The sequence below is a fragment of the Colobus angolensis genome, unplaced genomic scaffold, assembly GCF_000951035.1.
Source record: "Colobus angolensis palliatus isolate OR3802 unplaced genomic scaffold, Cang.pa_1.0 Scaffold38, whole genome shotgun sequence".
Lineage (NCBI taxonomy): Eukaryota > Metazoa > Chordata > Mammalia > Primates > Cercopithecidae > Colobus > Colobus angolensis.
In genome coordinates this window covers 9,586,343-9,600,568 of record NW_012117154.1, presented here as the reverse complement: position 1 = coordinate 9,600,568, position 14,226 = coordinate 9,586,343, and the positions used below count along the sequence as shown (strand labels likewise).

The 14,226-nt window shown below is 56.7% G+C and overlaps 1 protein-coding gene across 2 annotated transcripts in view; it reads right to left on the bottom strand.

Moving 5' to 3' along the window:
• Positions 1 to 14,226, bottom strand: part of PCBP3 (poly(rC) binding protein 3) — a 197,785-nt gene that overhangs the window by 22,743 nt on the left and 160,816 nt on the right. For both annotated transcript variants that reach the window (XM_011954196.1, XM_011954197.1), the window contains 4 exons: positions 9,391 to 9,522; positions 8,286 to 8,414; positions 5,285 to 5,359; positions 1,309 to 1,350 (listed from right to left, as the gene is read on the bottom strand). In XM_011954196.1, the coding sequence (XP_011809586.1) occupies positions 1,309 to 1,350; positions 5,285 to 5,359; positions 8,286 to 8,414; positions 9,391 to 9,522 (378 nt within the window). The remainder of the gene's footprint in view (positions 1 to 1,308; positions 1,351 to 5,284; positions 5,360 to 8,285; positions 8,415 to 9,390; positions 9,523 to 14,226) is intronic.

Sequence of the window (14,226 nt, the reverse complement as noted above, 5' to 3'; positions counted from 1 at the left end):
CTCTACCATTTGATTCATGTGTTGTCTTTAACGGAATAACTATTGTTATCTATTCTCCATTCAATACAAATTTTCCTGCAATGATAGTAAATTGCATCTCTATAGCAGACTTATTTAATGATCATTAACTCTTAAAAACACTCCTGACCTGCCTTCTCACCTCACTCAGATGGACGTCCCTGCCCCCAATTCAAAAGCATCAGGGTTTGAAGGCTCCTGAGCAGCCCGCTCACCTGGTGGCCGCCTCCCATCCAGCTCAGAGGTGCCTCTCGCAGTTCACAGGGAACAGCGAACGGCCCGGAAATGTGTTACGAGGAGCAGCTGCTGAGCTGGGCAACCGTTCAAAGTGGTTTAGAGAGGAGAAACCTCCTCAGAACCAACTCCAGGTCTGCCCCATCTGCTGACACACGAAGCCCTTCCAGTGGGGCCGTCTCTCGTTCTCTCCTGCTCTTGCCTCTCCTCTCCCCAGCGCCTACCAATGCAGCCCTCACTCCCTGGGGGTCCTGAAGCCGCCTCCAGAGAGGCCGTTTGCTCACAGTTTGCAGCTTTTATCTCTTGGCCCCTAAGGGCTCAGAGCCGTACAGCCAGAGCAGCCCAGGGTTCCCCTCCAACAGTTTATCTGAGGGTATCTTCTTCCTCCATCACTGGAACGACACCTAGATGCAGCAGGAGCAGGAGAGAGGTGTCGGAGCCAGCAGTCATGGAGGCGCATGGTACCCAGCTCTGCATGGCCCGGGCCAAGGACGCTGATGCCTGCCTGGCATCCCACTGACTCTGGAATGAAGACAAAGGCCTGTTCCACTGGCTTTCCACAGCCTGGATCTCTGTGCGTAGATGGACCCTACATTTCCATGTGGACTCTGAAACGGGAGAGTTAATTTCACCAGGCCCTCAAATGTCCTTGCCAAGGTATCTTTGTGGCCTGTTTGATAATGTTGCCCAACTTCTTAGAGGCACAGAAAGTGCCACTGACACCTGTCTGTGGCGGTGAGCGCATCCTCGCCGCCCTGCACGGGGACAGAGCCCGTCTCAGTTCCCTCCCAGGCCCCGTGGGAGGGGGGAAAACCCAGGACTGCGGCAGAATCGAGACAATTTGACATCAGGCCAAGTCCTCAACACAAGCAGAATTAGTGCTAAGAGGTTAAAAGGTTATTTGAGGTCATATGGATACGACACAGGTCAGGAACGCTGAGAAGTTGATTAATATTATTGTGTAATATTAATGTTAGTAGCAATTAACAGCAGCATGCAGGTAGGTAAACAACCATGAGAAGAGAAAGGTGAGAGGAAGACAAAGTGAAGACTCACATCCGGGTGAGGGATGGCATACTGTCCCTGGATTGTGTAGGCCTAGAGAGAAGGAGAGAGAGAGACGCTGTCAGACTGTGACCTGGCTGCACCGCGGCTCAGCACCCGCCGCCACCCTCCAGCATGACAAGGACACTCCGGTAGAAGCTTCCCCTCGTGTGCCTCTCCACCTGTCCCCATCCTAGGAACCCTCCCAGGGCACCAGGAGCCCCAGGGGAGCCACACCCACTTCCTCTGGGCAGGCAGAGCTGAGCTGGCCAGGTCAGCGGGCGGGAGGGAAACCAGGGGAACCGCGCCCACTTGCTCTGGGCAGGCAGAGCTGAGCTGGCCAGTTTAGGGGGCGGGAGGGAAACAGTTCAGTTTTGATGCTTCCGACTCCAAGTTTCTTAAAGCAAAAGAATCAAAAAGTTATCTGTTTGACCCCCTAGTAAGAGGTCCACTAATTATTAAGGTTTTGAAAATGTAATCGGCCAACTGAGTAAATACTTTTGGGAAATATTAGCCCCAAGAAATTCAAACAACCAAACAAAAGCTCTAAAAGGTGACCAAAAGCAATTCACCAAAAGCCAGTCTAAGTAGGAAGCGGGTCTACGTCAGTCACGGCTTGCTGCCTTTCATGACCGCCCTGAAGACAGGGAGGGGGTGGCCCTCCTGACGTGGGGGTGGTGGGGAGGGGGTGGCCCTCCTGACATGGGGGCGGCGGGGAGGGGGTGGTCCTCCTGATGTGGGGCGGCAATGCGCCCCTCCAAAGCTGTCGTGTGGGGTTCCTGAGGCCTCATTTTGGGTTCAGCATTTCCCCTGCCTTCAAAACAGTGACTCCGACCTGCAGCCTCTTCCCACCCACCCTGACTCTGAAATCCGGGCAGGTGAGTGAGGCCCCACTTGCCCCACAGGTCCCATCAGTGGAGACGCTTTCAGGTGATTCAGAAACTCATGGCCAGACAACAAATGGAACACACAGAATCAAGGGAGAGTGAAGACCACGAACAGCTGTCAGGACTCGGGACGTGGACGGGACTGCACCAGGCCTGGTGGTGGCCTGGGGGTGGAGGGAGAGGCTACCAGCTCCTGGCTGTGTGGGCCCCACGCCACTTTGCCTGAGGACCTGTGGTGTCGGTGTCCGCGGTGACAACATGTGGGGCCCCTGTGCACCTGAGAGGGATGCCCCTGACTGTGCGGGCCCCACGCCACTTCCCATGAGGACCCATGGTGTCAGTGTCTGCGGTGGCCACACGTGGGGCCCCTGTGCACCTGAGAGGGTCGCCTCAGGGAAGGATGCGTGTCACCTCTGTGCAGCCCAAACCCTCCCGTGGGTTTTGTATCTGCCAAGAGTTTTCATCATAAACAACCCAATCCTGCGAGTTAAAGGCCAATCGACCTCCAGACAGGACCCAGCCTGCAGCCCAGCTCTGAAACAAGCCCCAGGGCTGTGAGGCCACAGTGCTCCATCGGCTGAGGAAGTAAAAGAATCTTATCAGGTAGAGCAGGAACCAAGGGCCTCACTGTCCTAGACAAAGTGTCTTGAGGACCAACTGCGAGGGTTTTGTAAAGGTGCTGCCAGGGGCACGTTCCCACGTGTCACCGAAGGTGAGGGGCCCGTGTTGCCAGGGGCACGTTCCCATGTGTCACTGAAGGTGAGGGGCCATGGAACTCATGCTGGGAGCTGCCCCCTCAGGGCACAGGGTCCCAGGTCAGCCCCGACTGTCTGAGCTGAACAGCAAGAGCTCAAGCATCCTGCATCCTGGGCCACGCGAGTTTTCTGACTGATCTTCTTACTGTTCTTATGTTTTCTATCTGTTCATCCCTTAGCAGGCTCTGCTGATTGAACTCATGACCATGTTGTGCTAGAAACGTGGTGGTGGCTGACAGGAGCTGCTGCTGGGTGCAGAGGACGGGGAGCTGCGTGGGCACCCCCAGAGCACTCACAGTGGTGGGGCATCTTCCAGGTCCCTGATTTCTCCAACTGGACAGAAATGAAGTGGACAGCCCACCAGGTGAGCGCTCTCAGGAAGTGGACAGGCCTCCAGGTGAGCTCTCAGGTCCGTACTGGGGTGTGTGTCCTAATCTAGGCCCTGTGGGTCTGAGTTGTCAAGGAGACGCCAGTGGCCTTGCAGGCTCAGGTCTTATTCGTGCCCACATTTCTGGGTTTGCATTTCGGCAGCTCCCCTGGCTTACCTCAGGGTGGGTAACTCCCTGCGACTCTGTCCTCCACCACCAAGGCTGACCACTGGCCAGACCAGACTGTCACCAGGGCCCCAGGGCCCAGCTCTCAAAGGGCTGACATTTTAGTATCAGCCTTGGGACAGCACCCACTGCACAGGGCCCTTCACCTGCTGCAGTAGGGAGGGTGGGCTACTGCCCTCTTTACAGCAGTGAGGGGTGCGTGGCCAGTGGCTGAGCAGGGCTCAGCTGCACCCCCCCTCTCCTGGAGCTGTGACTCCACCCCCAGTGGCTTTAAGTGACTCCACATGTGTTTGTATAAATACACCTTCCTTTTAAAAAAAATCCTACCTTTTACCACATGATATCATCATGGATTTGTTTAAACATTGGTGGAGTCCACAGGTTACTAACCCGGTTACCTAACCATGAATTTGGGGAAAGCAGTGAAATGGAGTTTTGCACAGGGACTTCTCCCGCTGTGTGACTCCGTGTGGCCCTGTGACCTGAGCCCCCTAAGTCAGCGAGGTAAGGACATGTACCATTGCCCACAGGGCTGTGACACGAGGCAAATCCTGGCTAGCCAGGCCCAGTTTCCTGGTTATAAAATGGGGGTGTGCCGTGTCCTGGGGCTGCTGTAAGGACAGCACGTGCATGTGGGTGCTCCCCGGCCACAGCAAGGCAGGAAGGGGTGTGTGCCAGGCTGCGGAGACGAGGCCAGCGTGGGGGAAAGGCGTGCCCTGCCCTGAGCACACGGGACCCCTTGGAGGGAAGGGATGGACACACTCCGTCTCTCCCTCAAACATGGGCCACAACTGGGAGATCTGGTAAGATTCCTTTACACCGTAAAGAAAAGCACCAGGAAAAGTCCTAACATTTGCGTCTTCTCTTCTTTTTGATGGTAAAGTCAAACCTCAAGCTCGTTCTGCCCTGCCAGGGTCACCTGTGGGGACGTCTGTCTCAACTCTCCCTTGAACAAAGACATACATGGCAGCCGACTGGACGCAGAGCTCTTCCAGGCCAACCCCCGCCGGACACCTTCAGTCTGTTGGCCACAGAGTGGCCCTGGGTGGATGGGTGCTCCCCATGCCCTGGCCAGGGTTTGGGCTCAGATGAGGGGCTGGGGCAGGGCTCCCCTCCTCCACTCTCCTGCAGAGGTGCTGCCATCCCTGGTGGGAGAACACAAAGCTGGAGGGCTGACACCAAAAGGGCCAGCTCTGCAGACTGGGCGTGGGGCGCCCACGAGGCCCCTGCTCACAGCGGAGGGAGGTCTGGGCACAGCGGCACAGACGCCCGCTGGTCGGGCCGCGCGTCCTTCCTCGGTGCAGAGCTCCCCCCTCTCACGTGTCCCTGCTACAAGCACATCCTGGGAGTTTGGGAACACGGATGTCAGGGAAACAAGACCCTGGTTCTCACCGTGAACACGGATGTCAGGGGAAACAAGACCCTGGTTCTCACCATGCTGTTTCCAACGTGAGCGGTCAAGTCACCTAGAAAGTGCCTGCATGCTGGCTATCTAAGCTTGCTAAAAACACCCAGTTCCCAAGAACTGGATTTAGGCAGAGCCAAATCTTCCTGCCTGGCTCAGGGAGGGAGAACATGATCCCTTGGGGCCGTCTCTGTGGGGGGATGCTGCTCTGAAGGCCCCCTGCGCCTGCCTGGTGCTGGGTGTAGGTGGAAGAGCTCTGCCTCCAGCACGGGTGGGAGACGTGCACGTGAGAAGGCGAGAAAACCTGAGTGCACTAACGGGCAGCGGCGGGTGCTGCAGTAAAAGGCTGAGGTTGGCAGTGGAGGCCGCGAGTGGATCGGCTCTTACCTGACCACCTGCAAAAATGACAGGGGTGGAGGCGGGCTTTGGGCGGTAGGGAATGGTGGCACCTTTCGGTGGGGACTAGGAAAAGGGACAGGAGAGGGAGAGAGAGCGTTAGAGCAGCTTCGCAGCCTGGTACTGGAGAGGCGCGCCCCGGCCCACCCCACTCATCCCCCTGCACCGGCTCCACCCTCCCCACGCCTCCCTGAGTTTCGAGTTTCGCAGCAGTGCTGGGGGAGGGGAGTGAAGACCTCCAGCCCCTACACCCTCTGTGTGGCTGTCTTACGGCCCGTCCCTCCAGATGGCTCCTTTTTGCAGAGCCCTGGGCTGCAGTTTGCCACACACCGGCCTCCTGAGAGTACCGCCTGCCCCGAACATCCCTGGGAGGCTCTGTGGCTGGTCAGTCCCATTGTGGGAGGCCAGGTGGGGTGGGTCCCTTGCGCATGAGACCCTGCTGGACAAGGGCTGGCCGCCAACCCAGATGGCCCCTGTGGTGCTGGCCTCTCCGCAGGGGCCCCTCCTGAGATGCGCAGGGCCCTGCAGGCTGCACAGCTTCACAGGGAGCTGCGCCTTGGAGCAATTCTCTTGAGTGCTCTGAAGAAAGTTGAGCCCTGCAGGACTCCACCGGGACCCATGTCCAAAGCTCCTGGCTTGGCCTGTGGTGACAGTCAGCAGAGATCTCCACAGGAGACTTGGAAACATCCCACTTCACTATTTGAAAAAGCATGTTTAAAGCGCTTACAGACTCCAAAGGAAAAATCCCATAGTTATGATGAGGTTGGCCGTAATTTCCCTTGGTTATTCTGTCGGAAACAGAGAATTAACATTCTCAAGCGCTGGCATTTTGAGCCTGCCCTGCTTCTCCTGGGTCAGTTCCCTGTGTGACCATCCCCCAGGCCCAGGTCAGGGAGGCAGGAATCCTGGGTCTGGGGGGCACCACAGCTGGGTTTGGTCCAGCAGGGAGAGGTGGGGGCTGGAGCCCATGAGCCGTTCCTGGCAGGGGGCAGCCTGTCCTGCTGGGAGTTCTGGGGCCTTGGCTGACTCAGGGCCAGCCCAGCACTCAGGGAGCACCACTCACACTCAAAACCCAATGATGGGGAGTGGGTGGCTGGATCCACAGGGCCAGGGTCCTGGGGTGTGACCTCAAGTACTGTGGGGAAGGGGATGCTGGGCGGGTCTGGGCTGACTCAGGCTGGGTCTGGGGCGGGAGGAACTGATTAAGGTGGACGGGAGCCGCCGCCACCCTCCCTGACTCCTGGAGATGCGCAGCCTCGGGCCGGTGCCCCTGTGCTATGGGCCCTTGACCCCTACCCCGGCACAGGAGCTCCCAGCTGACCCTGACCTGTGATTCCCACTTCTTGTGTGGGTACGGGGCCTGCTGGCCTCCCCTGGGACCGCACGAGCCTCCCTGCACTGGGTGCAGGGGTGCTGGGCCCTGGGTGGGCAGGGCACCATCTGTGGCGATGTCTGTATTCTCGGCGGGCCCCACCCAGACTCATGGCACCCTGGGCAGCCCTTTCGTCCGTCATCTCCCGGGTGTGAGGTGAGGCATGTCCATTACCAAGCCCAGAAGTCCTGCAATCACCCAGGAGGGTCTTCAAGGCATCCTTGATTTATTTTTCCAGTCACTCTTCATCTGAGGGCGGACCCAGCTCTTTCCAGGTGTGACGAACCTTCCTGCCTGGGATGATGGCCCCTGGGCCTCAGGATGCTGCACAGCCAGCGGGAGTGAGGGCAGCTGCCCGGCCATCTTCACCGGCCACGTATGCTATGAGCTCCCTGTCTTGCTCAAACCTCCCTGCCCAGGAAGGAGACAAGGTGGTTGGGACGACGGCTCTGGGGGCGTGGGCAGCCTTGGGACAGCGGGTGAACCTGCATCTGTGGAGCTGCAGCTGGCACTGCACCGGGACGCAGCTGCAGAGGCACGGGGTGGCACTGATGAGACCCACGTGTTGCTGAGGAGCTGGACCTCAGCCCTCCATTAGGGATGTCCCTCCTAGAACTGTTCGTGTCACTGGCTGCTGCTAAGCCTCGGCCGGCAGGGCCCCCAGGGCCCGAGACTGGAGGGTTGAACAGAGAGCTCCGACCAGCATGGCACTGTCACCCTAACCAGGGAGTGGGGAATATTTCAGAACAAGAATATTTTGAAAAATATTTTTGACTTCACAAAATATCAAACTTCAGGGAAACAACTACACAAACATTTTTTAAAGAGGCAAACACGGGGTTTGAACCCCAAGCCAAGTATGAGAGAGGAGTGAGCCTGGGCTGCAGGAGGGGCTGGAGGCTGACCCCGCAGAGCTGCTAGAACCTTCCATTTGGGGTGATGCTTCTTCATTTTTGCTTCAGGAAAGACGGGCAACTGTTGATAGCTTCATGAATTTTGAGTATATTTCAGAGATTTTTTTTTTTCCCCCCCCAAAAATTTCAAGAGAGGCGTCTGCTCTGAGCTGGTCCTTCTCTGCTTTTCCATTTTAATGCTTTTGTTCACCCATCTCTACTTCTGCATGGGTTTCGTATGGTTTCCCGAGTTCTGCCCTCTGTTCCTCCACGGCAGTTTAAAACGACGCCTCCTTCTGCAGAACTGCATGAGCAGAGGAGCCTACTGCCTTTGCCTCCCTCCCACCCCCAGCTGCTGGCCAAGGCCTGGCTCCAGTGTAATGAGCACCATTTCTGCAGCTCCAACTCAGTGCAGAAGACCCCTCAGTGGGATGACAACTTCTTATCCAACTCTGAAGATGAGAGGAGAGGCTCCCTCCTCTCCATTTGCTCTCCCATAGAAGCCCCCATGAAGACACTGGACTCTGAGCTGGCAGCCCCAGCACCCCTATGGCACCCACACCGACACAGCTCTCGCTCAGGCTGCCTTGGAAGCCCAGGTCAGGAGCCCTCCACAGCCCCAGCTGTGTGAGTCCACGGGGCAACCGGGCCTTCCAAGCCTTTGCCTACAGTGCCAGGAGGCCAAACACAGCACTGACGTGGGCTGGTCCTGGCATGCAGACAGTACCTCCAGCATGACCACACAGATCTGCTTGACACACTGGATGATGGCATCTGGGGTCCCCGAGATGGTCACCGCCCGCTCCGTGGAGTTGGGCAGCATGTCCCCGGCCACCTGCACCTGGGCACCTGTGGACTGGAGAGAGGTGACGTTGGAAGGGAGCACCAGGGTGGCAGCACCTCCCGGGTCTCGGCACCCAAGGCAGCTTGAGAACACTTCCTTAGAAACCTGCATACAGCCCATGCGCCCCCTCCCCTGCCCCATCCCAGCACCGTCCCTGCCACCACAGCCTGGGACTGAGTCACATGCCCCCTCCCCTGCCTCATCCCAGCACCGCCCCTGCCACCACAGCCTGGCAGTCACGTGCCCCCTCCCCTGACCCATCCCAGCACCGCCCCCGTGCCGCTGCTGCCACCACAGCCTGGCACCCGGCCCTGTGCCCTCCCTCAGGTGCAAGTGACACCTGGCCAAGGCTAGACAGGAGGCATCTAACCACAGGCATTTTCAGGGAGACAAATGACTCCTTTCAAATACATGGAATTCTCTCTCTGTGGAGTTTTAGGTCACAGAGAAAGGTGGACTCTGGTCTTGGGAAAGGAAATGAAGATTGGGGCGGCTGCCCTGCTGTGTAGGGAAAGGATTCAGGCTTTCCTTGAAACGGGACAAACGTGTGAATGTGAAGTTCACACCTGCAAATTCCACCCATTGGGACAGGCCGATGGCTCAGGGCTGTCTCCAGGTGCCATGCAGGCCCCTCAAAGGGAGCAGATACAGCACCCAGTGCCCAGGGCCTCCCTTGCCCAGAGCCATGCGACCAGCTAGTTCCTCCCTGTCCCCAGCACAGCCCATAGGTGTGCAGTTGGTGGGCAGGATCCATAGGTGAGCAGTGAGGGGGGGCTGTGGGTGGGGGGGCCGGGTCCCTGCAGAAACACTTGCACTTGCTCATGGGTCCAGTGTTCCTGTCTCGGACTTGGAGCTGTGGGATCTGCGTGGCCAGCACTGGGCTTACAGACCGCAGGGATGAGGCTCAGGAAGGCTGCCTGACCTGTGGCCACCATCCGCAGCCTGCCTAGAGGCTCCACAGCGGCCCAGGCTGGGAAGGTGCTGTTACCTCCCTGATCTCCTTGATCTTGGAGCCTCCTTTGCCGATCAGGGACCCGCACTGGCTGGCAGGCACCACCAGCCTCAGCGTCACTGGGGGCTTGCTGGTGGCAGGGCTGTTGCTCATGGAGTTGATGATATCCTAGGGGAGAGACACGTGTGTTGGCAGCACATCCGCAGTGAGAAAGCAGGAGGAGTGCAGGGGTGCGTCCTGACTTCCCACGCTCAGAAGCCCATAGAGCCCCTCCCGTGCACAGCCGAAGACACAGTGGCCAGGCCAGGCCAGGGAGGACCAGGAGATGCTGCTGAGATGGACGGGCAGGCCCAACACGGCACACAGACGGCAAGGCAGGATGGTCACTGTGCCACAGTGGGGTTGGGGCAGGTCTGGCCTTGGTCATGGAGACCTGGTGGGCAGGGGGTGTGGATAGACAGGCTGACACAGGAAGTGTGGACACTGGCCTAAGGGGAGGGGAGAATGGAGGCTGGAGACGAGCAGGGCTGGGTAGATGCCCAGGGCCAGGTGAGGCAGGGCTGCCGGGGACAGGCCACAACTGGGTGTCGAGGGTACAGGGGCAGAGAATGGCTCCTGGGGTCTGGCCTGGGGAAGGAGACGTGTGGTTAACGTAGAAGTGTGAGGGGGCAGCAAAGGCTGAGGTGGGGGTGAGCCAGTGCCCACCTTCCTGGGCAGCCTGGTGTTTGGCTCGTGGTCCTGACACCCAGGAGACGGAGCTGGGCTTTGGGTTCAGGCTGGTAACCCATGGGGGACAGGGCTTCCATCAGCTGCATGGGAAGTGTCCAGGCTGTGGCCTGGAGCTCGCTGCAGAGCGCGGTAAAGAGCTCGGCAGAGGCAGTGACACGAAGGCTCCCCCAGGACACCCCCAGCTCTGGGTCCATCATGCCTGAGCTACGATTCAGGGCAACACAATTTGGTCTCCACAAAAAGTGCCCTCTTCTTAGAAACAAGGCCTGGGTCAGTGTGTGCCTGGACAAACTGCTATAGACTACCAAGGAAACAGGATGGTGCTCCCATTTGTCTATTTTTTGTGCTGGGAGCTTGACTGTGACCCAGACAGAGCGTTCTCTCCGGTGTTGTACCTGCTGGAGGCTGGGGAGAGCCTCTGTGTGTCAAGGCTGGGGACCTGAGGCACAGGCACGGGCACTGAATTCCCACTTCCTGCCACTGCTCTCATGGGCCATGCCTCAATCCCCTCCTCTCCCAGGAAGACTCTTGAATGGACTCATTGCAACCCGAATTCTGGTGCCTGTTTCTCCAAGTAGTTTCAATTCCCCAAGGATGATTGGGCCTCAGTGGCTGCCCCAGGGAACATCTGACTTTAACAAAATTGTTCATTGAGAGGCACCTTAAAAAAGAAAGAAAATAAGATTTTTTCAGGCCCAATGGGCAGCATTTTTTGATTGGTATGAAGAGGCCTCCATATGAAGTTCTGATTTAAAAATAGCTTCACTAAACACTCTTTGGCTAAAGCTAGTCAGCAACCTGGCAGGCATCAGCAACATACCAGACCCCCCGGCTCATAAGCTCTCCCCTCCTTTTCCTCCCACTGCCCCTGCCCAGCACTCCCCGCCCTGTCCTTCCCTTCCAGTTCCTCCATTGACTCCACCTCTATCTTTTCCAGCCCTCCGAAAACCCCCAAATGCCAGCTGCCTGTAAAAACCCAACCCCCCAAAAGCCAGGTGAATAGGCAACTCCAGAAGCTAAACCTTGGATTGGAGCTGAATTCAGAGCTATACTTATGGATTCCCTACACCCAGACAAGACCTGCAATGACCAACAGAAGAATTTAGAATTATTTTGCTTGCACATGACCCAGAGTTACCTGAACTCTGTCAACAAATAAACCCGAGGATCAAAAAAGGTCCCACAGCAAAGTCCTGAATGCCTAAAACATCCCCAGCAGGAACTGATCAGAACAATCACAAACACAGCCGTAAGATGGGACGACTGGAGATTTGGGGACAGACTAGAAAGTCCCTTCTGACAACCTCGACTGTCTCTACCCTTCAAGGTAAGGGAGGCGCTGGTGTAAGGGCAGCCCTGTCGTCCCATGAGGTCAGTGCAGTGAAACCCCACGTGAAAACAGAAATGGGGATGGGAATAGCCCTTCTGCTGAATGACAGCCACTGGCAGAACACACTGAAAAAGCTCTGGAACAAAAATGAGCCAGGATTCCTGCAGATCAGAGAGCCAGGCGCCCCTCACCAGCCCCAGCGCTGGACAAGGATGCTCATTATAGCTGCTGCATTCAGAAAGGACGCCAGAGAAAAGATGATCCCATCCCCAGAAATAACAACTGAGACATAGAAAGATCCTGGGTCCAGGCAGTGAGGGAGCCCGGGAAGGAACGGGCGGCCGGCATCCCACCTGGCCTTCAGCCCTCAGAGTGACTAATGCTGGACGCAGGGCGTCTTCCTCATCCTCCTGGTGGCTATGGCGACTCTTCTTGCATCCGAGCTGCAGAAAGGTCTCATGTCATCCTCCTCCTCAGTTTAGATACACCACACCCTGGAAGGCGCTTCAAATAACCCGCCGTGTTTTCTCTCCCTATTTCCCAGCCCTGAACTCTAACCCTTGGGCCCTTGCCTGGAAAACATTCATTCCTACTCTGGGACTCCACCCCTGAAAGTTTAGTAGGCAGAGACTTTGCTTGAAAATGGAAAGGCATCTTCAATGCACATCAGAGACACTGTTTCCTGAGCTCCCGGAGAACTCCTCGGCCCACTGGCAGGCTGTGTGGGCTCTGGGCAGACCCCCGCCTGATGAGGTGGGTGCAGACTCCAGACAAGGGTCCTGACGCTGCACCTGACACAATCCCACTAACACAGGCAAAATGACTGGGGCAGAGCCTCCAAATGCTCCGAGAGGTTCCACCAAAACATGACCCGAAATTCTCCACAATCCCGTGACCCCAAATCCAAAAGAAGGGCTCAAACTACTGATAAACGTCCCCTGTTCAAGGCCTTCCCGACCTGACCCCACCCCTACGGCTCCTACCCAAAGGCCTTCCTGACCCGACCCCAGCCGCTGGGACGTGCCAGTCCTGCCAGTACAGACACCGAACAGACAGAGATGCTGATCTGCTGCAGACCTCAGGGCCACCAACAAAATCACTCTCCCTTACTTCCTAGGTGTACTGAACCGAGACACAGCTTCGCTGTCCATTCTTCCCAAAGCCACTTGCTTCGTGGTGGTGGGTGTTTGCGCTGTCCCTCCAGGGTTGCCGCTGGACCAGGAGAGTGAGCATGTTTTCCCTCACTGCGGAGGACAGCGACGAACCTGGACGGTCACACCCTGGGGGTCACTGAAGCCCTCTCCTGCTTTTTCCAGGTGCTCATTAGGACCTAGAAGACCTAAATCTCCCTAGCAATTCAGTTCAGTCCTGGTGACGCCCTCCTTTGTTCAGTCAGAGACCAGGAAGCCTGTGGAGGGACCCCACTCACCTGCAGCCTTAGCAGACTCCTGCTGAGAACCCCAGCCTAACGTCCTACTTCACAACTGAAGCTGGAGGTGATCAGGCAGGGCCTGTGCTACAGAACCGGACCAAGTTCATCCACTGAAACCCCGATCCTCTGTGTGACTGTGTTTAGAGATGGGGCTTTACAGAGGTAACTAAGGTAAAATGGGGTGCCTACAATAGAACCTAATGTAATCTGACTCGTGTCCTTGTAAGAAGAGGGGACAAGGATACTGACACACACAGAAGGGTGACCCTGTGAGGACCCAGGAAGAAGGTGGCGTCTGCAAGCCAAAGAGAGAGGCCTCAGAGGAACCGGCCCTGATGGCACCTTGATCTGAGACTACCAGCCTCCTGGACTGTGAGAGAACCAGCGTCTGCTATGTAAGCTGCCCAGTTGTGGCATTTTGCAATGGCAGCCCAAGCAGGCTGGGACAGTGTGCTGCTGCTAACCTGGCTCTCCTTCGGCACAGTCCCCTGTGATGGAGAAAGTCTGCCAGATGCAGAACTCATCACACTCGCCGGTGCTTGTCAACTAGCCAAGGGCCCGTGGCGGTGGATGCTCTGGAAACAGGGGCTTTTATCTCTGCTGGAAGCCCACCCAACATGGGCCGCGTGCTGAGTTCTCAGGCACACTTCTTCCTAGAGAGGTGGTGACTGCAGACGCAAGGCCAGTGCAGATGGAGATGCGGACGTTGGAGGAGGTGCCCTGGGGGGTCATTCTGCCCCACCAGTGCTTTGGCCACGGCTGACTCCAGCTAAGCCTTGAAGGCTGGATCTCTGGAGGCAAGCAAAGAGGCCACTGTGAGATTTCCACACTTCGCCCCTGATTTTGAAAAGGAAGAACGGACAAATTCTGAAAATTCTGGTTGTACCTTTACTCAATCTTTTCTGGTGCTCGCAAGACAGCTGGCTTTGGCACCGGATGATTTCAAACGGGTATTAGCTAAGTCAATCCATGAAACTACTCCTCATGCCGTAGACAAATGGATGAACATCTCCAGTCAGCATCGGTGGGAAGCTTTACAAAGACTGCTGAGGTTCTTTTAAGGCCAGGTATCTGTCAACAGCACAATCCGACATGGTGTGAAGTTGAGACAACGCCCCAGAGCGATGCCTCAAGGGCCCTCTGGACACCTTCAGGTAGATTTTAACCAGCGTCCACCTGGGACTGGAAATGCTTTCGTTGTGTCTATTTTCAGGATGGGTTGAAGCATTTCCTTGTTTAAAAGCTAAAAAAATCCTCAAAGTTGCTAAAAATAATTCCTTGATTTTGTATTTCCAAGCTGAAGCACACCAACTTTTACGTGAAGTGATTGAGAAATACATTTTACACGAACCATTATAACAGAACTCTGTGAGTGGTTACC